The following is a 24609-nucleotide window of genomic DNA, read 5'->3' as shown; positions in this document are numbered from 1 at the left end:
GGTAATATAACTTCATTTGGAAATGAAAAGGCTAGTGTAAACTCCCTACTCCCCTCCTGGGCAAGGTATCAGAAGGAGACTGGCTCCATCCCTTGCTTCTAGGCAAGGACAATTAGCTCAGAAGGAGCCAAACTGTCTGGAACAAACAAGTAGCCGCCTTGCCGCCGCCCCCACCCCCACACCAGTTGTCCCACTTTTGGCGGGACAGTTCCGATTTTTAACAATTTGTCCTGTGTCCTGTGGCATTTTTAAAAAGCCCCGATTTTTGGAAAGAATGCACAACAAACTAGGGAACACGGGAGAACAGGAAGGGAATATATGGTTTTCAGCTGCCATGTGGCTATTTTGCCAGGATATGCGTTTTATATTATTTTTGTTAATTTTATAATGTTAAACTTTAATAATAACAAATGAGTGTTGAGAACTGATTATCAAGAACTGCTTATCAAAGTTTGCATTGTTGTCAGGCCCCACCCCCCCCCATGGCGTCCCACTTTACCAATGTTAAAATCTGGTCACCTTAGACTAAACTATATTTAATGCACATTGTGAAGGAAATTGTGTGAATTTTTATACTTTTATTGTAGCATTTAATTCCTGATGCAATTTCAAAATGGCAGGCACACAATCAGATGGTGAGACTGTACTGTGAAATTTTTGTAAGACACATCCTTATCACCAAAAAGAGGGGCAGAGAGAAAGAAAGAGATTGGTGCAAGAAGATGAGAAAAATATTATGTAACAGAATAGAAAAGGAAATAAAAGGACAGTGAAAGAAGGTAGGAGACAATAATTAGTAGGGAAAGGAATCAGGGTTGAGCACACCAAAGGGAAACAGAAAAGTAAGGCCCAGAAGATGTGAGGCAGAGGTAGAATGAGAACAGCAATTCTGCACACTACTATAAAAATGTATTTACAGAGCTTTCAAAATTAGATGTCAAGAAAAATCAATACATTCTTCATTTTGAGTAATCTTTAGGTGAAACATATTACTTTAGGACTGACTCACACAAACAAATCCCAGAACCTAAACTCTGTAGTCAAGTAATCTACTTGTACAATATTAAATCTTAGGCTAAAAAGAAAATACGAGTTAGCTTAAAAAAAAGTTAACTCAGGCCTCATCAAACATCTTAAAAATCAGTAAATAGGTATTTCTCAATGTAATGACCTCCATACAAGTTGGTTTAAAATATTACTACTTTGATTTTATTTCTGTCTGATCAAACACAATATTTAATAATGTCAAATCAAACATATCTAGCTACTGTTCTTCTGAGGAAATTCCCCTTCAGATAAGAGACTTTCCATTCCAGAGTTGGGATTTAACCTAGCTGAGTTACACTGAAGAATATCTTCTATACGTTGACTATTATCTGTACTGGTCCTGTAGAAAATTATTTGATTACTTCTGAAATTGCTAAATTATGTCTCACCAACCAGGTGCCAGTTATGTACCCAAAATGACTCGTAACTCCCACTATTTCCTCCCAATGCCAATTACCTACAGCCCTTAAGATGTTACACATGATCAGAACTTTATTCTCATTCCACTAGAATGACAAAAAACACTACCTTACATTTGTGAAGTCCTTTAAAATATACAAAGCAGCACAGTGGTTAGGCGCCACCCACACTCAAGGCTGCTGGGTTAGAACCCAGCCCCGGCCAGCTAAACAACAATAACAACTGCAATAAAAAATAGGCAGGTGTTGCAGCAGGCGCCTGTGGTCCTGGTTACTTGGGTATCTGAGGCAAGAGAATCACTTAAGCCCAAGAGTTTGAGGTTGCTGTGAGCTGTGACGCTACAGCACTCTACCAAGGGAGACACAGTAAGACTCTATCTCAAAGAAAACAAAAAATACAAAGCAGTTAATATAAATCATCTCACCTAATTCTTACAGCATCCCTGGGTACTGGCAAGATAAAGATTATTATTTTCATTTTACAGAAAAGGCAATAATGAATCAGGTTAAAAAGGTAACCTCTAACATGGCCTCCAGCAAACACTGCCTCCCTATGAGTGGAGGCTGGATTAGTGAATCACTATGACTACGAAGAAAGAGAACATGGGCATCATGTCCAAGACTAGTTACAAAATGACTGGAAGGCTACAGAAAGGAGGTATCCTTTAATACAGCCCTCAGCACACACAAACCTTACTACTGTCACCTCCCTCAAAATCCCCTAATCCCTGAGAAAAATGAGCAGAAAGCATGCTCCAATTATTACACTCACTTTGACAGTCTCAGTCAGGAGCCCTCATCAGGACACCAAGTCTATCACTGCTGCAATCCTGCCAAAGGGAGTGACAACCATAGGGACGCACAGACTGCCAGACCTAGCGATGTCTGTGCTGTGCTTTCCCTACAGACAATACCTATGTGATGCCCCAAGATATGAGTGCCAATAAATTCTGTGCGTAATTAGCTAAATGGTTTGGGCAAGTTAATTACCTTCTACTGAAGGCTACTCTGCTTCTCTATGTAATGGGAATAACACTCATCTCGAAAACAGTATAGAACTAAATCATGTAACTGTGTGTCTGCCTCAAAGGAGATGGATCCATAAAGCCTTTTGTCCCCTCTTCTGCCCCTCCTACATCAAGTAAGAACTTCTACAGAGGCTCAACGCAGTTCCTAATTATTACCACATGCAATGCACCCTGAGAGGATCTTTATGACTTTCTTGCCAGCCCTTAAAATTTTCGGTTCTCTGCATAATAGTGAACCAACTTTGAGATGGAACAGGGAGTGGAAAAGAAGCAAAAAGAAAGCAAGCAGAACAGACCTCTGATTTGATGAATAACTTAAATAAAATTCTATTTAAAAATGTCACTGAATCCTTCTTACCTTCACAAATCATTGGCTCAATTGTAAACACATGGCCTGACTTCATCACTCCAACTGCTTTATTTTCTAAAATTAAAGAAAAAATATTCTCAAAATATAGTAAGGCAATAATAGTGTATCAGTGAATGACTAACTATAAAGGGTACATAGCTTATAATCCCAGCAGTGACTCTTTAATTATTTTCTCCTTTCCTGATTCCCTTTCTTAAAGTGTATCACTTGACAAACAGGTACTTGGAAACACCACCTACTTTGGGGCACATACTGTCCTACGCATCTTTATTCTGCTTATGTTTTCTCTAGGAAAATACAGATATTTGTAGGCTGGCTTTCAGATATGATTATCACTTCTATAAAAGAAAAAATGTCACCATTTGTTACTGCATGATTAGCATTGCAATCTCAGAACCAAGCAAAGTTCCATTACTCATCTGGGTACAGAAGTTTAAAGGAGAACAACAAACATTTCTGATTATGCCAGAAGACCCCTACCTCTTTGCGGTATATATATTTTTATGTACAGGGATCCAATCTATAGAAATAACTACATGATTTTCATAACATTTTATTAGTTGTCTTTTTCTCACTTTCAAAAAGGGAACAGACCAACTTTTGCACACTCACCTGTTGATTTTAAATGCTGAGGAGACCATTTTTATTTGAAAACAAATTTCATTTCTCTTCCAAATAATTTTTTACCTTTTTTGTCCAAGTTTGCTAATATGAGAGCATTTTTCAGAACCACCACGAAAAACACAGTTATGGATTTAAAGTATCCAGACTTGCCATCTACACAAAAAATGCCAAGACTTTTTAAAAATAGGCATATGCCTTTTTAGACAATTTCAGACAAAGGAGAACCAGTTTAAATTTCAAATTAAAAAGTAAGAACGAATAAGGGTGCCAGCTAACGGAGTGACTGTGTTACGCCAGTGACTGCCACCAGAGGGCAGACGCATCAGCCTTTCTAGGTGCTCTGGTAATGGTGTCAACTGGATAGCACCACCAATACAGCATTCTAAGTCCCACTACTGTTTCTGTCACGGATTCATTATTACTCTTGGAAAGTTATGATGCCTACTCATTTAAACTATTAACTTGTAGTTTCTCAAAATATCTCACTCAACAAAAATGTCTATTATCTGAGGAACTGTATATTGCAGACACCGTACTGGGTACTTCTTAAAAAATGTATACCTGCTCCACTGTCTAGCTCACATAATTACTGTAAGATACAGGCATACCTCCTTTTGTTGTGCTTCATGGATACTGCATGGTTGTTTTTTTAAACAAGTAAAAGGTTTGTGGCAACCCTGCACTGAGCAGGTCTGTCAGCCATGGGATATGCTCACTGAGCTTCGTGTCTCGGTGTCACATTTTGGTAAGTCTCACAATATTTCAAACTTTTTCATTATTGTTATGTCTGTTATGGTGATCTGGAATTAGTAGTCTTTAGCTGTTATACTTGTTTGGGAGCGACCCAAACCATGACCAGAAGATGGAAAACTCAACATATAAATGTTTTATGTGTTCTGGTAACTTCACCATCAATCTCTCTCCCTGTCCTTGGGCCTTCCTATTCCCCAGGACACAACAATATTGAAATTGGGCCAGTTAATAACCCTATAATGGCCTCTAAGTCATCTAGTGAAATGAAGTCTCTGACTTTAAATCAAAAGCTAGAAATGGGAGGAAGCCATGTCAAAAGCTGAGATAGGTCAAAAGCTAGAATTTTTGTGCCAGTTGGCCAAGTTGTGAATGCAAAGAAAAAAGTTCTTGAAGAAAATTAAAAGTGATACTTCAGTGAACACATGAATTATAAAAAGTGCAACAGCCTTATTGCTGAGATGAAAATTTTAACAGTGGTCTGGACAGAAAATCAAACCAGCCACAACATTCCCCTGAGTCAAAACCTAACCCAGACCAAGTCTCAAAATCTCTCAATTCTATTAAGACTGAGTAAGTCTGCCTCACACCTGGACTACAACCCTAACTGCCCATTAGCCTACCTTGAGTACCTCCCATCTACAATACATCCTAGCCACCACTGCCAAATGAGTCTTCCCAAAAGACCAGCTTCACCAAGCTACTCTTCTGCCCAAAAAATGTTTCTGAAGAATCCTCCAGATGAAGCCAATTTCCTACACCTGGTGTTTACCCTGCAGGCACTGCCCACTGCTGGTCCTTAACATGTAACACTCAGCCAAGCATATCCTGACTCTGCTCACCTCAATTTGAAGCACCTATTCATGCTTCAAAGCAAATCCCCTCCACCAAACAAAATCTCAACCATTCTTCAGTGCTCCCACGGGAGACTCAGTGCCAAATTTCTTCAGTCCTTACTCACAAGCATGAAGTATAGGAGAAAAGACTGACTTCAAAAAGCCAGACAGAATCCAGGTACCAATGCTAGCTCTAGCATTTAATGTGACCTTGAGCAAATAAATCACTTCTGTACAGGCTTAGAAAGTATCCAAAGAGTTGCAATGATCAAATGAGATAATGCATACAAGCACTGTCATTCTAAAAATTAACATTCAATGCTTTTGATGCAGAGTTCAAAGTGCTTTCCATGTATTATCTCAATCCTCATAACAATTCTAAGGTACGTACCACTTCCTACTATTTACAGATGTACATTTCAGCATAAAGAAATATAGGAATGTGTTTACCACTGCTCAATAGACCCATGCTAAATTCTTTCCCAGGTATCCATAGATATTGGTGTAGAGTGCTGGAGAGCACTCCATGTGCCAAGAGCCTTTCTACATGCTTTATATGCCTTGTGTCTCCTGTGGACAGCTTTCATTTCTGGCACTAAGTAACAGACTCACTCCTGCACAGTCTAATACCTCCAGAGAAGACACTGGAAGACACTTTCTGGAAGAGACTGAACATCTTCTGTTACCTTAATTATTCTATCATCTAGCAGGTACTCAGCTTGAGGAAAGGTAATGCAAGACCTGACATACATTAAACCAAGCGAGATGAACTGATTTCACCTAGTCAGTCAGTACAGTTACTGCTAGACCTCGGCAGAATGTTGACTGTTGGCAAAATCCAGTCCAGAGTACTCAGCTATGTTCCATTTCCCAACCTCCCCCACAGTTAGATGCAGCCATGTGACTGAATTCTTGCCGATGGAAAATAAATGTAAGTCATTTATGCCAATTTCAGGGTAACTCATTAAAACTTCCAACCATACCCCTTCAAACTTCTCTCTCCTTCACCCACTATCTTTTGACTAGATGGGCAACTCCCAAGGTGACTCTTAAAACCATAGGTTGAAGATGACAGAGCATAGATCTCAGAATAACTGCCTTCCCCTACAGTGACCAACAATACCTGCCTTGGACTATTATGTAAGACATGAACATGAATTATGTTTGAATAAATATACATTTTGGAGGTCTGTTCCAGATAATAGATTAATGAGCAAAAAATAAGTCCTATTAATTCTATTAATAAACACTTGTTAAATAAATGGTTAGCATATTCCAAATCTTTGGATAGTACTTACTGGCATAGTGGGGTACATTGGGGGCTGTATGAAAAAGCTTGTGGATTCCATGCCCACAATAACTTCGAACAACTGAAAACCCATTTGCTTGGGCATGCTTCTGAATAATGTTTCCCAATTCTCTGTATCGAACACCAGGTTTGACTGAAAAGAAAGAGAAGATTCATGACAAAGAGTAATGACAACACCTACTAAGCAATTACCATCTACGTGCCAGGAACCTTTCTACATGTTTTATATGCCTTTGTGTCTAAACTTACAGGTAAGAACACCAAGCACACAGAGGCCATACAGCCAGCAAATGGCAAAGCTGATTAAAACCAGGAATACCTGCAGTTCTCCCTTTGATGCCAAAAAGGAAGATCCACTGCAGTATTAAGTGGTTGGGACAGGCAACTTCTGCTTTCTCTAACAGTAAAGAATAAACAACAGAATGGAAAACATGCTTTTCTTCCCAGCCTCTCCTAACTAACGTGTTCTGTTCTATTTTATTCTTTCCTTTTCTATTCTGTGCTAGTCTATAAGAGTAAGAAGAGGTAAGAAATCACACCAGGAGCAAAAGCAACGTCCAAAAAGCAACCTGATTTGTACTGAGTTTCAGTCTGGTCAACTTCTGAAGGAATTACTTCCCCTGGGCTGCTTTATGGTTCTCAAGCACGAAATGGTTCTCAAACTGTGAAGAAGAGAAATATGCTTCTCCCTATATACTTCCCATTTCATGGCTATGAATTTTACTATCATTTCGATAAAAGCCAAACAAAAGTGGTTCTCAGTGTGCTGTTCGGGCTCTCCTTGCACAACAAAAATTTTAATCCGTGTTGCACAGAGAAGGTGACAGGGGAGAGCCTTAACCCTTAATTTTCATACTGTGAGCAATTTACCTAGAGACCCTTTTTGCTGCCACACAACGGGGAGTGGGGGTAGGGTGAGGGGGTGTAACTGGCATCTAGTGAGTAGAGACCAGGGATGCTGCTAAGAATCTTACAGTGCATAGAACAGGCCCGTACAACAAAAAAGTATAGTCTCCGCCCCAACATGCATTATATGCACAGATTAAGAAACTCTACAAGGTTAATTTCAACAACTTTTCAAACTCTCTAGCACTACACCAAGGTAAGCAGTCACACTGGTAGAAAGTGGGAAGCACAAATATACAAAGGGCACTGTGCAGAGATGAAGCAACTTTGATTGTCTCCTACTGTTATGAAGATGCTACTTTCTGAGAGGTTCTTGTTACATTCTAGTCAGGTGTCTTTGCAAAACCACATTCCAGCCGTTTGGCTGTTTCAATCAAAAAGCAAAAATGATATAAACATTAAACATATCATCTGGCAGATACCCTAAAAATTGTTCAAAACTGAAGCTTTCACAAATCACAATCCATGTGTCATAGAATACTAAAATAATCAATAGTGAATGCTAAAAAAATTTCACATACTGATACACAAAAATATATTCTTTCATTTTTATTCCTCCAACTTTACTGAATTAGTAAAAACTTTACCATCTCCCATGCATGTTAAAGAATGAAAAATAATAAAAATAATGGATCAACATTATTAGAGACAATTGTTATATTTGTCTAAGGACTCTGTCCTGTTCAGTGTTTTGTTGATATAGCAGGGTTTTCTGCAGGGAGTGGGAGGAAGCAAGATAATACACTGCATAGTAAGTGCAGGTGGTAAGGACTTAACTGGCAAGCTGTCTGTCTTTTTATTAATGGTCTGTTAGCAACTCCAAAAATCCACTGTTAACAGCTTTCCTTTCCTTCTCTCATCCCACACTGAGTAGACAAAAAGCCTAGATAAGTTGTCTGTATAGATAAAGACAGACAACCTGAGAAAAACCCTGCAGAAATACTCACATCTCTACCCAGTACTAAAATAATAAGAAACCTGGAAATCACCAAAATCCAGTAGGGAAATAGAGAAATTTTGATACGACAGAACATAATACATGGCCATTAAAGGAATGAGTTCAATTGATGTATGTAGGTATGTAAGCTAATTTGGAAAAATGTCTCAGATATTATTAGTTGTAAAAATACCAAATCACAGAATATTTCAATTTCATTTAAGTTTATTAAATATGCAAATGCACATGCACATGTGTATATATTAGCACACAGGAGAGAGAAAACCTAAATGTTAACAGTGGAGACCTCTCACAAGAAAAAGATATGAAAAGCAAGGGGGTGGGGTGCAAGGGTAACAAAGAACCACCCACTTTTCTCTCATAATCTTCAGTTTTAATTTATTTTTATCAGGGGAACATAATTATTTACATAGTTGAAAGAATTAAAAAGTAGAATAAAAAATGCACTTAAAAACCATCTATAAACTCCTCATTGATCAGGCAAAGAAAGGAAGACAAATCACAAATCAAAGAGACAAAGGGTGACAAGCATTCTTCTGGTCCATCACCATTAAGGGATTCTCAAATCACCCTCACATCCATTACTGCTAAAACCCAGAACTAACTCAGGAAGAGGCAAAGCTGGAGGTACAAAGAATGCACAGCACTGCAGTGCTGGGTCATACGTGGCACATGGATGCACAGCAGTGCCAATGGGTCCCCAGTGCTGAGGCTGACCTGCATCAATGGCTTGCATCAGGCACTCATACGTGGTCTGAACGAGTTTCCGCGCTCCCTCATCCACGTCTCCAACAAAAAATGTCTCATTCAGGTCTCCATGATAACCATTGCGATAGAGAGTGATGTCCACTGAAAGAGAATGTGCAAATATAACGACCTCACTTACTTTCATTTTAAAACAGAACTGAATTTTCCAACATGACAGCATCAAGCACTTGAATGAAAAAGATTGACTCCTGCATTCTCTGATTAGACACCAGGGGATAAGGAGTTACAGCCCAACAGAAACTCCTTGAGTATAATGCATGTGTTTAGTATTACTCACTGTGGAGAACAAGATTATGGCCATGTAGCACACTCCAGATACTTGTTTTTATACTCTTACATTAGATCATTTGTAGCAGAAGAAAAATGTATTCAGGACACAATCATGCAAGGTAAATAACCCAAGTTAGTAACATTAAACTAAGGACTCTGTTACATTGACATTAAATACAAAATACTATTTTTACTTTTTTTTTTTTGAGACAGAGTCTCACTTTGTTGCACTTGGTAGAGTGCTGTGTGGTGTCATAGCTCACAGCAACCTCAAACTCTTGGGCTCAAGCGATTCTGTGCCTCAGCCTCCTGAGTAGCTGGGAATACAAGCACCCACCACAACGCCTGGCTATTTTTAGAGATGGGGTCTCACTCTTGCTCAGGCTGGTTTCAAACCTGTGAGCTCAGGCAGTCCACCCGTCTCGGCCTCCCAGAGTGCTGGTATTACAGGTGTGAGCCACCGCACCCGGCCCTATTTTCACTTATCTTTAATGACTGTCTTCTCCTCCTAGGAAATAAGTAAGTAGAAAAACTTATCCTGTACTATAATTTTTTTAAAAACTCATTTGCCTTTCATTTTTTTGTGAATATCCATCCATCTCTTTATCCCCATGTTTAGGAATACATTACTACTATGTCACTGTAATACTCCAAATGTGTATCTAGTAAGCACATTTGGTCAAGCCTCTTTAACCGTATATAGGTCCTTTAAGATACCTGACTGCCAAAGAGATTGTATCAATGTTAAAAACATCACGTAGGGAAGCCTTCATCTATAGGGTTTGTTGGCTCAGCGCCTGTGGCTCAAGCGGCTAAGGCGCCAGCCACATACACCTAAGGTGGCAGGTTTGAATCCAGCCTGGACCCACCAAACAACAATAATGGCTGCAACCAAAAAAAATAGCTGGGCGTTGTGGCGGGCACTTGTGGTCCCAGCTACTTGGGAGGCTGAGGCAGGAGACTCGCTTGAGCCCACGAGTTGGAGGTTGCTGTGAGCAGTGAAGCCATGGCACTCTACCCAGGGGCTCAGCTTGAGGCTCTATCTTTAAAAAAAAAAAAAAATAGTGTTTGTTAATTACAGACGGGAATGTCTTTGCAGCGTCTTCCACTATCCCTGCAGCTTCTCAAGCCAGTTTAACATAGGGGTCTTTAAAGCCACTTTCACTTGAAAAAGGCACTTCTGCAAAATTTTCAGCTTTTTTCTTAAGGTCTTCCTGCATTACTAAGGGTTTCCCCTTATCTGTATGAAAGCCTATCCTTAGCCAGGCATGACGGCAGCCTCCCAGAGTCCCAGCCACTCAGGAGATTGAGGCAGGAAGATTGCTCAAGCCCAGGAGTTTGAGAATGTTACTCTGAGCTAGGCTGAGGCCATGGCACTCTAGCCCAGGCAACAGAGCAAGATTATTGTCTCAAAAAGGAAGGGCAGGGAGGCAGACGAAGAAGGGGAGGAGGAGAAAAAGAAAAGGTGGCGGGGAGGAAGAAGAGAAGACAAAGAAAAAAGAAAGCCAGCCTGGCCTGCTCTCTTCCCTTCAAAACCATTAGTGGACTTCGAAAACAAAGACCAAACACACTAGACCTAACATCACTTCCATATTTCATTGACATTTTTCACCTGTTTACCAATCACATGAGATTTAACATTAAAGAAACACAAGTGAATCAAACACATCAATCACACTAGTAGTAAGTATACCAAAAGCAACATGCACAAAACCGTAACATAAAGGATTCTGGAGATTTTAGAGTGATACTGAATTTCAAATAGGAAAAAGTCTAAGTACAGAAAGCAAGTAAAAAAAAAAACCACAAGTCACCAACAGATTCCCCAGACCTTGTTTGCTCATGGTGACAAAAGTCACATATTCCTTACCATTAACAATATCACCTTCTTGCAAGGGCCGTCTGTCTGGAATTCCATGGCAGATGACTTCATTTACTGAGGTACAACAAGATTTTGGGAAATTATAATAATTCAGGGGAGAAGGATAGCAATTTCTTGCAATACATGCCTATAACAAATTAAAACAGAGAAAATAATTTGGAATGTGCAAAAGGAAAAAATTAATCTGTACTACATACACAATGAATAAATTGAAAAACATCAAAAAAGCTGGACAGACATTACCATAAAGAACTTAATATTTTCTTTTAGAAACAGTGGATATTATCTTAAACCGTATCCAAACAGTCTGTGCCAATCACATACACTATATGCAAACCAGTTTACTGGTAATTTCTCAAAGGAAAATCAAATTCACATGCAGCTTGAGTATTCCTAATCTGAGACTCCAAAATGCTCCAAAATCTTACAGCTTCTGAATCAACAGACGTTCAAAGGAAACGTTCACTAGAGAATTATGGATTTCAAATTTTCAGATTAGTGATGCTCAATTAGTTAAGTATAACTCAAATATTCCAAACTCCAATTAAATTTGAAACCTGAAACATTTCTATGTACCATGCATTTCAGATGAGTGATAGTCATCCCACACTATAACCATACAAATGTTACTTTAGCATTAACTAAAAATATGTTATTTGAAATAAACAGGTAAGATCTAAAGTAATATTAGCATTTTAATGTAATTATAATTTCTTATACAGAAACAAACATATCCCTATGACCAAAAAAAGAATCATTAGTATAATTAAGAAATGGTAAAGTACTTCTAGAGATAATCACTACATTCAGTGGAACAACGATGAATGCTTAGAGAGAAAATGGTCTGGTCTCCATAATAAGCCTTACTTCACCTGGATGTTCTCACACAGTGGTAATCACAACACACAATTTCTGTTTCTACACTGCCACATATGTTAGGCTAGTAATTTTCTAATGGTTCCATAAAATACCATTTGTGAAAGACACCATTATTATACTAGCAATTCCACTACTAATGGAAATCTAAATTAATTTGAAGTTTCCTCAATTACAAAAAAATTCTACAACTAATAACTACATGCCCTATGGCTTTTCCCTTACTGACAGATAAACTTCTATACTTCTCATAGCAGTATAAAGAAGAGTTGAAAACATACAGAATTAGAGTGTCTTGACTGAAAATGTCAATTCCTTATCTATAAAATAAGAGATGGGAACAGTCTCTACCACCAGAGGTCACTGGGGAGACTAAATGAGTTAAAGTAAAAGCACTGAACACACTGCTACAATAGAAAAACAGTTTTCCTTGCAGCCATGGTGTTTTATTCTTTTTATTTAATTTATTTTTATTGAGACAGAGTCTCACTTTGTCACCCTCCATAGAGTGCTGTGGTGTCATAGCTCATAGCAACCTCAAACTCTTGGGCTCAAGAAGTTCTCTTGCCTCAGCCTTCCTAGTAGCTGGGACTACAGGTGCCCGCCACAACGCCCAGCTTTTTTTTTGTTGCAGTTGTCCTTGTTTAGCAGGCCTGGGCAGGGTTCAAACCCACCAGCCCCAGTGCATGTGGCCAGTGCACTAACGACTGAGTTATGTGTGCCCAGTCATCATGGTGTTAGGTCAAGATAGGTCAAGAGACGTGAGTTATGTATGCTTCACAAGCCCCTAGGCCAGCAGTTCTCAACCTGTGGATAGCAACCGTTTTTAACAATGAAAATACACTGCAGCTGTAGGAAGGTTGAGAACCACTGCCCTAGGCACAAAAGTAGGCGTAAATATAACTCACACGGCAGTTAAGGTGTTAAAAGAGTGCCTGGCTCTTAGTACTCAACTGTCATTACTGCAAGCTCTCCATTGTATACTAACCTATAGAACAATACCCCAATATCAGGATTTACCAAATTAGGAATAGAAAAATTTATAAACATTTTCATAGTTCAAGACACACTGTCAAATTCTTTCAAAAGCACTGTCCCAATTTATAATACCAATACCAAGCAAAGACTGGCATCATCATCTCCACACAAGCAATGGATATAAACATCTTTAAAAATATTTAACTAATTTACTAGGTCTTTATAATCTGCATTTGTTGGATCACTAGAACAAGTATGGTTCATTTTCCATGTGTTATATTAAATAATTATCATTCTTGCTTTGTGACCATTCTATTCCTACATGTGTACTCAGCTACTCATCTTTGATAGGTACAAAATCTTTATGTTAAAAAAAACACCTATCATATTTACTATTATATTTATCTACACTACTTTCTTTCATCTCAGAATACTTGATGTATGTAGTGGCATGATTTAATTAAAACACTGATAAAATTAATCCTTTTACTATGTATAAAAGCTGAACTAAAATGCTTATGAAATGTGAGATTTCAGAAACAAGATATTTCAAGCTCACTTCTGACCTTACCATTACTTAGTGATGGGAATAATAACTGTTAAATGTTTTCCATATTTGAAGCAAAGCAAAAACTTGCATTCAAGTTAGCTTAACCAGGTTACTTAGACATTTTATTTATAACTTAAGTCTCCTTAATTTTGAATTCTAAAACATTTAACAATGTAAATTTTTTTAAATAAAAAATAAAGTTCTTACTAAGTGTACAGCATGATCGATTTCTTCAGTAGTTACACCTGGTTTAATCATCCCAGCAGCAATATCCAAAACTTCTCTAGCGAGCTGTAAAGAAGGAATACTTTAATGTATTCAAAGGAAATGGAATATAATTAGAAACATTAACCTTCTGGAATCTCTTAGATTTTGTGGAAAATTAGTCAAATGAATCTTCTTTGAATAATTTTGTTAGATATATGTTTATAATATATAATATCTTATAATGTATAAGTATACATTTTATATAATATATAAAATGTGTAAGTATTTCATATAAGTATATTATATAAAATGTGTAAGTATACATTTATACATATTTATATTATATAAAATGTGTAAGTATACATTTTATATATTAATTAGGCTAACTGGCAAATGGCTTAGTAAGTAAGGGGAACTGATTTCTATGTAAAAATGTACATTCTAAATAACCTAAACAATAATCAACTGTGGAGATTGAGTCTTCACACATTTCTATAATAGGGAAGGGTAGAGAGAAATGAAAGAATAGATGAATGAATATCCTCAAAGAATCACAACAAATAAATGACAGGAATATAAAATTTTCCACATTATCAAAGAAAATATCAAATGACTTTTAAAGCACTACATAAAAATCTCAAAATTCACATCTAAATGGAACAGTATTAATATAGCAATTATTTTTCTTCAGAGAAATATAAATTCATTATTTCATCTGTTAAGTACAGGCACTACTACCATACATCACAGGTCAACAGGACTTTTAGTCCAACCCTCTATGAGCCTTAAACTTCGTTTTATATTATTATAAATTTGCAGGGAAAAAATATCAGTAAGAGAAATATCATAAAATCCTGGTTCTTAAAGACTATCATTGAAATATAGATTACCTATGAAATTAATTTTCAAATAGGCTACTCAAGCAGAAAAGAACTGTTGGCTAAAAATATATTCTAACAATAGTTTTATGAAAACTAAGTATGGCTTGTCATATACAGTCTTACACTGTAACATCTGATATCTTGATCAATCAGTAGATCACTGACTTTGTGTCTAAGTACTACTTAAACATGTACTGCTTCTTTGGAGGGGTGGGGAGAGAACAAAACTTTTACCTTACATACAAGTCTCATCCCTTCTATATCTTCAGATGAGAGTAATTTAATTTGCGAAGTACCTTTAAGAGCCTGTTCAGATTCAGACATTCCTGGAATAGAAAATCGGTAAGTAAAACTAAAATGAATAGAAAGATGTATTTAGTAGCATAATTATATCCCTGATGACATAATAATAGTCACTTCTCACTGTTTCACACAATGGTATTTCATAATCTGGGAATATGGTTAGATTATTTTAAAAATATTTTCAACATGCAAATAATACGCTAAACAAATTGGAGAAAAAATTCTAAAGAACAAATGCTCAGATCTATTAGAAATCAGTCAATATTTATAGAGTACTTATTATATGCCAGGCAGTGTGCTAATAAGTTCTGTAAATGAATCACATTTGACAGTACCATACAACTGACAAAATGTTTTCATGATCGGTACCTTATGAAGCAACTGGAGCAACAACTAATGAGTCAGTAATATTACTTATTTTTTGAAGTAGAACCTAAGTCAATGTCTTTCAAAGTGCAATTTGTGACCTAAAATGGGCTACAACTAACATTTTTCAAAAAGCAAATAAATAGAAAACAATAGGTTACACAGAGTAAGAATAAGTGCTGCTGTGAAATGCTTGTTAATTTATATTACACGCACATAACAAAGATCATGTTATAAAACCCACTTCTCACTCTGGGTCACAATCAAGAAAAGTTTAAGAATCTTCTAATGAAATTCATTACTTACTTCGAATTTTACATGAATTTAAAAGTAATGAAGCCTGTATAGCAATTATTTCAAAATCTGACAAAAATAACAGAATTACCAATTCATCTTGTTTGAAAGTACTGACGGCCAAAAGAAATAAAATATTAACAAATAGAATCTAATAAACATATAATACACCATGGTTTGATTTAAACAAAATTCATACCAGAAAGCAGGAATAGTTCAATATTACCATATCTGTTTATCTAATTCATCACAGTCATAAATTAAGAAGGAAAACAATCACCCAGAAAGGTATTCTGACAGCATGGCCAGCTACCACCTTAACATGCTAAACATAAATCTCAAGCCAAGAACTAGCACACCAGAATCCTCATTATCAGCCCTATTATTTAACACTGTTCTGTGCATACTGGCAGATGCAATTAAACAAGAGACAGAAAATAAGACATGTAAAATTAGAAAGGAAAAGACAAAATTCTCATCAATTTCAGATATGATTATATATCCCAAGAACAAAAGAATCATCTAGTAAATAACTAGAAGTAAGGATTCAGCAAGTTGGCAGATTTGTAAGTAAATATATCAAAATAAATAATTCCCACATACAAATAATGAGCTAAAAAATACAGAAGATACAACTCACAAAAATAACTAAAAAGATAAAATACTAACAATAAAAGACATATGAAGAAAATCTGACAACACTACTGAAAGACATAAAAAGAGACTTAAATAAGATAGAATAACATACCCTGTTCTTGGATAGGAAGACTCAATATTGTAAAGGTGCCCATTCTTCCAAAATTAATCTATAAACTTAATACTATCCCAATAAAAAATCCCAACAGGATAATTTTGGGAACCAGACAAGCTGATTCTACACTTCACATGGAAAAACAAACATGCAAGAATAGCCAGGAAAATTCTGAAAAAGAGGAAAGGTGGGGGCAACAAGGCCTACCAAATATTAAAACATTATACAGCTATAATAATTAAGAGTTTGGCAATGGCACATGATTAGACACATGGGTTATTGAAACAGAATAGACTCCAAATAAATCCCAAAACATACAAGAATGCAATATAATGATATTGGTTGCATTTGAATCTATAAGGAAAAGATTAATCTTTTAAATAACCAGTGATGTCATAACCAAGTCTTCTTGTGAGAAAAAATTAAGCTCCATCCCTGTTAACTCCTAATACTAAATCATCTTCGGATAGTTCAAAACTTTTTATCATACAGGCAAAAAGATTGGAAACCATGAAAATAATAAAAGAAAACATAGGAAAATAATTTTCTAACTTCTAAACCAGAAAAGTTTAAGTCATAAAACCATACACACCTTAAAAGAAAAACATTGATAAATTTTTATAATAATGAAATATAAATGGTCAATTAGGAAAAAACACTTTTAGCACATATATCAAAAAATCATTTTCCTTAATATAGAAAGAACATTTATAAATTAATATGGAAAAAATTAGTAACCTAAGAGGGAAAAAAAGGTTAAGAATATGAACAGACAGTTCAAAAGGAAAAAAAAATCATAAATGACTTTAAACATATAAAAAGATGCTCAATCTAACCCATAATTTAAAAATGCAAAGTAAAGTAACAGCAAAATACCATTTTTCATCTTTCAGATTAGGAAAGATCAGAAAACTTGATAAAACAGTATGCTATGAAAGATAGAGGAGAAAAGAGACTCCCACATGTTTTTAATGGAAATAATAATTGGCAGAAATCTACAGTACATCTCAAAATCAAAAATGCTAATTCACATATTTTACTTGACGTCTTAACCTACAAAGATACTCTCACACACATGGACAAAGATATAAATACAAAAACAATCACTGAAGTCAAACTGGCAGAAGGAAAAACCAGGACATAATCTAAATACCCATTAGCAGGAGCCTATTTCAATAAATTATGACACATCTAGATAATGGAATACTTGAGTCACTAGAAAGACTGCATTATTGGGTAGCCGGGCGCTGGCCCCATATGCCGGAGGTGGTGGGTTCAAACCCAGCCCTGGCCAAAAACTGTATAAAAAAAAGAAAAAAAAAAAGACTGCATTATCTGGGCTTATACGGAATATTTCCAAGATATATTAAGAGAATACAGAAAGGTATGTATAGTTTGTTCCTTCTGTGTATAAACGGGGAGGCTCTAATGTGCTGACATATATAGAATAGCTCTTTAAAGTTCTGTAAGGAAAAAAAAAGGTTCTGTAAGAAACTGGTAATAGTGGTTACTTCCAAGAAGTAGGACAAACTTTTCACTGGAATACATTTTATTCTATTAGAATTGCCTTGTCTATGTATATTTTTAAAAATACAAGTTAATATATTTAAGAATATTAAATAGAGTAATGAAATTATACACCCTGAGCCGTCTTCTATCATTTGGATCATCTTCTCCTTCCATTTTTGTGGCATAGTGGGACTTAACTGAATTTTAAACTTACATCCATAGGAACTGAATGAAGTTTTCCACTTCTTCAAGAACAAAGCAAAGGTAGCTTAGCTTCCTAGATCAAATCACACGGAATTGCTGATATTCAATCATTTTTGTCATGCAAAATCATAATTTCATGTAGTCTAATTTAAATTATGAGCCCCTGGTCAGAGATTACTCCACTATCTACTTTGCCAATCACTTATCTTCTCAGTATGTCTCACTATCATGATCTATAAAATGGAGAAGACAGCAGAACCTACCTCGGGCATGTTGAAAGCGTTACATGGAGTAACACCTGGCAAAGAACTTAGCACAGTGCCTGACACATAGTTAAGCAAAAATAAATACCAGTTACTATTACGGAATCATCATCACCATCACTCTCATCATAACTATCGTTATCACCACCATTGTTACTATTTCTATTCCTATTATCGTCCAAAGTCTTTAGGGCAGGCATTCACTCAGGTCTTTATAATCTACTTTTATCTAAATAGATGCTGTTTAATTTAGGCAGGAGGACATGTTAGAAATCAAAACTGTTTTTAATCTGGAAGTTATGTAACAACAAAAATCCAGTATTATTTTTGAATGCAGTGCCTAACAGCTACATAAATAAATGTTTTCAGAACTAGATAGATGTCTAATGAGAGAAAAAAAATTTTAATTCTCTTAAATATTCTAATACAACTTCAAAATACAATGTTTATATTTATTAGAAGCCCCACACTGAAAGAAAAGCAATCCTTCCCTTTGCAGCAGTCACCAAGCCCAAAAATGAAATGTAAAGAATCAGCACAGTAAAACTTACCTAAGGGATGATCAGCATAATCTGGTCTTTGTATATAACTTGGCACTGGCCTTGTTGGCATCTAAAGACATCAAAGAGGTTAATTATAAATGATTTATGAAAATTGATTACTTAGAAGAAGCTCATTCATAAGTTTTTGAATGAAAATAGTTTTAAATGACAATTTAAATATCCTAACATATATTTATTTCATTAAGATTAAGCTTTCTTAGATTTAATGCCACTCATTCCATGGGAGATTTAATAGAGGGGAAAGTGGCCAAGGCCACTAAGGATTAAGATTAGATAAGGAGGTCCAGCACCTGTAGCTCAGCGGCTAGGGTACCAGTCACATACACAAAGGCTGGCAGGTTTGAACCCGGCCAAGCCTGCCAAACAACAATGACAACTATAACAAAAAAAATAGCTAGGCGCTGGTGGGCGCCTGTAGTCCCAGCTACTTAGAGGCTGAGGCAAAAGAATCACTTAAGACCAAGAGTTTGAGGTTGCTGTGAGCTATGACACCACAGCACTCTGAGGGTGACATAGTGAGACTGTCTCAAAAAAAAAAAAAAAAATAAGACCTACAAAGTGCTCACAACAATAACATGTCTCCAAATAAATATATACCAACATATATATTGGTAGTCATTGTGTCTGGAAGGTAGAAATAAGGAGACTTTATGTTTTTTATATTTTTCTAAATGTTTGAAATTAAAAATGTATTCCCTTTATTAAAAGAGAATCATCAATAAAGAGAATTTCAATATTTAAGGATGACAAATAGATTCCAACTTCAGTGAATACACATGTTAAAACTCAGGACTCCTATCTGACAAGAATACAGGACGGGAAAAAAAGTGCAGAAAAGTCTCACCTAAATTAAGGTAGAAGTACATCAGAATAAAAAAATTTAGAGAAGTGTAATACAATCAACCCTCCATATCTGTAGGCTCTGTGTCCTGGATTCAACCAATTTTGGATGAAAAATCCTTATTTACAGTTGGCTGAATCCACTGATGCAGAATCCACAGCTGCACAAGCAACGTACAGCAAAGTGCCAACTTAAAGGGATCTGAGGATGGGTAGATTTTGGTTTTTGCACAGGGTGGCGGTGGCTGTCCTGGAACCAATCCCCTACAGATACCAAGAAACAACTCTATACACTACCATCACTCTGGTCTCACAATAGTTATTCCCACATTACCTCAGGCATTTTTAAAATTAAAAGTTTTAGTCTTTCACTTAAAAATGTTTCTACTTTTTCCATGATTGCCACTTATCCCTACAAGCTCCAAAATAATGCACCTGAAGAGCTAGAACGCAAGTTCCTTTGCAAACTTAACCCTGATTATCTGATTCACTATTGGAAAACAAACTGTAAGTACCATTTTCAGAAAACTAAAAGTTGGAATGTTAAATTCTTATTACCTTATTTACTCACCAGTGGATAATGTGGTCTGAGTTTACCAGTATACCGATAACCTGCCCATGGGTCAGTGTTAATATCACCTTCCACGGTCCAGGAAGACACTTCTCTCTTTGCCTTTTCATCTTCTGGGAGATGGATAGAGAGATGTGAGAGAAAGAGGGAGAGGGAAAGAAAGGAATGTTTTCAGTGGTCAAACTACCTAGCAACAGCATACTTTAATTAACTTGTTTTAAAGCCAAGCCAAAGACCCCAAGCAAAAAAATCCAGCAAACTTTCACCCTACCACAAATCACCAAACTACTGCTTTACTGATACATTCACAATGCTTGTAACTCCTTTTAGAAGATCTAAGTGTCTTGGAAGAAAAAACCCTATCTAAACATATTGTGTGTTTTTACATAGTATCAAATAGGAACAGCTCACAAGCTACTTTTCTCAAGTAAATGCTAGATGCATTCCCCAGGAAGCCCATTTTAAAATATGAAATGACATATGCTTTAGCAAAACCTTCCCAACTGAGATCAAATGTTACAAATGAACTGCATTGTAACTAAAAGAACAGATCCTAAGAAATCCCAAAGAAAATTTAAAATCAAAGATAATTCTTTTCCACTTAGCTGATGAATGGCTTTCAAGTCATTATTTCATATTGCTTTAAAATTTTATGACCATCATTTGCCTCTTTTCATAAAGGGTTAATAGGAAGAGGCAGGAAAAAATGCAAAGATAAGGAGAGGAAACAATGTGTTGTAACTTACTGAAAACTCACAAGAGAAATTAATAATCACATGCACAATGATGTTAGTTATTGCTATATAGTGTTATATTTACTAATGCATCTCAGAATCCTATTCACACAGAGCAGATCCTCTGTGCAGCACACTGGACACACTCCTTATCCACAAGTAAAATAAAAGTACTCACTTAAGACTTTAAATAATAGGAGTTCGAGTACCTCCCAAATCAAGTATTGACCCAAACACCTCCCAATACATACAGATCTTTTCCTGACTACTGTCATGTTATCATAGGTTGAGTAGAGGATGGTGGCACCCTTACAGCTCATGGCAATCTCAAACTCTTGGGCTATCCTCTCGCCTCAACCTCTCTACACCATGCCTGGCTAGCTTTTCTATTTTTAGAGAACTGAAAGTTTTCTCAGGGTCTCACTCATGCTCAGGCCTTCTTGGACCTGGCCTTCTCAGCTCAAGCAATCTACCTGTCTCAGACTCCCAGAGCGATAGGATTACAGTGCGAGCCACCGGGCCAGGACTATTACAAGTTTTACTGTCTTGTCCCTCCCACCCAAATACTGTATTGAGATAAAGGTTTTACAAGTCAGACTTCAAATTAATTTTAGAAATATATGAGGAAAACATCCCCCTTAAATAATCTATTTAAGATATAAAATGAGGGAAAGTAGATAAAATCATATAATGTTAAGCTAGAGAGGCTCTTAAAGACAATCTGATTTCCTTACAGAAGAGGAAACTGAGGCCACGGGCAGTGATCCAAGAACTCCAGTCCCCAGTCCAGTATTCCCTCCTCAGAGCATGTGGCCAACATGGAAAAGCCCTTCAGGTACAGTTGAAAAGAATGCAAAACTATAGAAAACCCATTCACATTACTTTGGAAGAGAACACATGTATATTATTATGTGTAAAGTAAAGGAATAGAAAAGAAGGTTCTACTATGCTACTGAAGTTTAATATATTTCTCCCCTCTGGAGTTTAAGAAAGCCACCGTGAATTTTAACATCAATAGGAAAACTGTTTCTTATCACGAGACAAAAATGGACTCCATTTATTGCCACTAGGGTCAAACATAATAGAACACAGCTCAAAATGGAGGCCAACTCAGCTATGAATTGCACTAAGTGATTCTGTCTGAAATATGAACCTCAGGGATAATTTTCTCCTGAAACCTAAGACAGAATATCAATCAAGATGCAGGCTTTCTGCTTTAATACACTCCTGGGGAGGGAGCAGGAAATGGTGTAAAATCTCTCAAAGCTTCCTGCTGATCTGCATTCTTACCTGTCCTCAATCTATATTCAAAAAAGAGTTGAAAGTAGACTGGTAATGCAGGCCAAAAGCTATCTAGACACAGATAGGAAATATGGCAAGTTCTTTTCTAATCTCTAGGTATAATTTACTTGTGGAAATTCACACTTTAAAAGGTAGTTTACATCTTAGGATCAATTTGATCTAAGCTTTAAGTGCTAGACACATAAGCCACCTAATATATCTGAATTGAGCTAAAAGTGGTAGCAAAACTGCATAGTAACTGGTCTTTTTTAAAAAGCTGTGAAAGCCAACGCAATGTAAATAAACACCCATAAGCTTTTAACTATCACAATGCAATAAAGGCCCAGGTGAGATGCAGGTTGTCAATGAGCACCTAATACATGCAAGGTCTGACCCAAGCACAGTACACCCAGGCTTTATTCCTTAAAAGGTTCTATGCAGGCTGCTTCTTCCAGTTAGCCGATACAACATTACCACATGTGGCCAAGCTTTCCCTGGGACAGGATTTTCTAGTCAAAATTCTGACTCGGTTCTGCCAGAGATGATAATTAAATAGCTATTGAGCACTTACTGTGCATGCACACATGCTAAGCACTTTATATGGATTTGCTTATTTAATCTTCACAGCAAACCTATGGTTCCAGCATTTCAGAGGTGAGGCTTAGAGTAATCCATGGTCACAAAGCTTGGTGGAGCCAGTCCTGCCTGACACATTACATCACATTTTCAAGCACACTCGTGTGGCAGAGTAGGAGAGAAGAACAAGTATTATTTAGAGTTCTTTTGTAACATGGAGATTTCATATCATATTTTTGGCTACTGAAAAGATACCTGTCAAATTCTTCTACCTTTTACTTCAGGAAAATGAGAGACAAATAGAGGAGCTGAACATGTCAGTGATACATAAAGTGTAGAATGATACAGTCTAGAGATGTAAAGTGCTACAAGTCTTACACATCAGACTGAAAGTAAATGCTACTTACATACACTCTGCACCCCAGAATCAGCATATGTGCTTTTAATTAAGGGCTTTACAATCTGACTGGTCTTCTTTACCATGACACACACAAAAAATTCTGCCCTTGAGTCATTTATTTAACTCACACTTGAGAATGTCCTATGACCTGTGCAAAAAATTAACCTTCTAATCTAGAAAACACCAGAGCCAGATGGGTCACTGGTGAATTCTACCAAATGTTTAAGGAAGAAATATTACAAATTCTATGTAATCTCTTCCAGAACATAGAAGAGGAGGAAATGGTTCTCATTTCATGACACCAGAATTGCTCCAGTACTAAGACCAGTCAATGATACTGAAAGTGAATTATAGACTGACATCCCACATGAACACAGATGTAAATGAGGCAATCTTAATCAGAGATCAAAACACATTACATTTAAGAAAGCCTCACTATCTCATCTTTATGACAAGAACCGTCTGCTGTGTATTATCTAACTATTGTTTCTTGGAATAAAAGGCTATCTTCTAAGATGCCCTGGTCCCTCCTGGACAAATATTCTTTTTCTCCAATGCCTTTCCCCATATTCTTCCTAGCTCTGGAGATCAACCATTCCCATACCACCTCCTTCCCTAGAACGGTCACTATACAACACTATACAACAGGGGTCAGTTTATTAGTGTGTAAAAGACACAGGGCTGACCAGCTAAGGGCTCTCTCTCTCCAACACAGCCCAAAGGGATAAAGAACATTAGGCTTACTCACTAAAGAAAAATACCCCAGAAGATCCAAGAGGACACATCTAATAAGATGGTATCATACTGAACACTACAGGTATTACAGAATGTAAGTAAAATCCAACAGCCTAAGTCCCGTGTTGTAATAATTCTGTTCTTTTTACACAGGGAACGCCTACTGTTTAATTCTCTTATACTAGGTGCCAAAAAGAAAGAGCACTTAGATATTCAGGACTGAAGAAACAAGACATTTTAATGAGTTAGCAAACCTGAGGTAAAGACCCATTCTACACTCTTTTATTAACACACTGTTTAACTCTAACCCTTTATAATCCCTATGCTTTAACTTCCTGGATATTACATGCTAATAAAGAGCTCTGCAAAACACCTAAAACATTAGAGATAATGTGTGTGTAATGTGTGTGTGAGTAAAGTTAAATGTAAACCCATCTCTATACTTCAATTTAAGGCAACAAATCAAAATCAATAAATCAGGCTCAGCGCCTGTGGCTCAAGCGGCTAAGGCGCCAGCCACATACACCTAAGGTGGTGGGTTCGAATCCCCAGCCCAGACC

General features: G+C 36.7%; 1 protein-coding gene across 1 annotated transcript in view; it reads right to left on the bottom strand.

Moving 5' to 3' along the window:
• Positions 1-24609, bottom strand: part of METAP1 (methionyl aminopeptidase 1) — a 58287-nt gene that overhangs the window by 2459 nt on the left and 31219 nt on the right. Inside the window, exons 3-10 of the mRNA XM_003798499.3 lie at positions 20324-20436; positions 18901-18961; positions 14894-14985; positions 13779-13862; positions 11156-11294; positions 8965-9096; positions 6373-6516; positions 2853-2918 (exon numbers count right to left, since the gene is read on the bottom strand). Of these exons, the coding sequence (XP_003798547.1) occupies positions 2853-2918; positions 6373-6516; positions 8965-9096; positions 11156-11294; positions 13779-13862; positions 14894-14985; positions 18901-18961; positions 20324-20436 (831 nt within the window). The remainder of the gene's footprint in view (positions 1-2852; positions 2919-6372; positions 6517-8964; positions 9097-11155; positions 11295-13778; positions 13863-14893; positions 14986-18900; positions 18962-20323; positions 20437-24609) is intronic.

Source organism: Otolemur garnettii, unplaced genomic scaffold (genome assembly GCF_000181295.1).
Source record: "Otolemur garnettii isolate 467f Iridium unplaced genomic scaffold, OtoGar3 scaffold00137, whole genome shotgun sequence".
NCBI lineage: Eukaryota > Metazoa > Chordata > Mammalia > Primates > Galagidae > Otolemur > Otolemur garnettii.
This window is presented reverse-complemented; position numbering and strand designations above follow the sequence as displayed.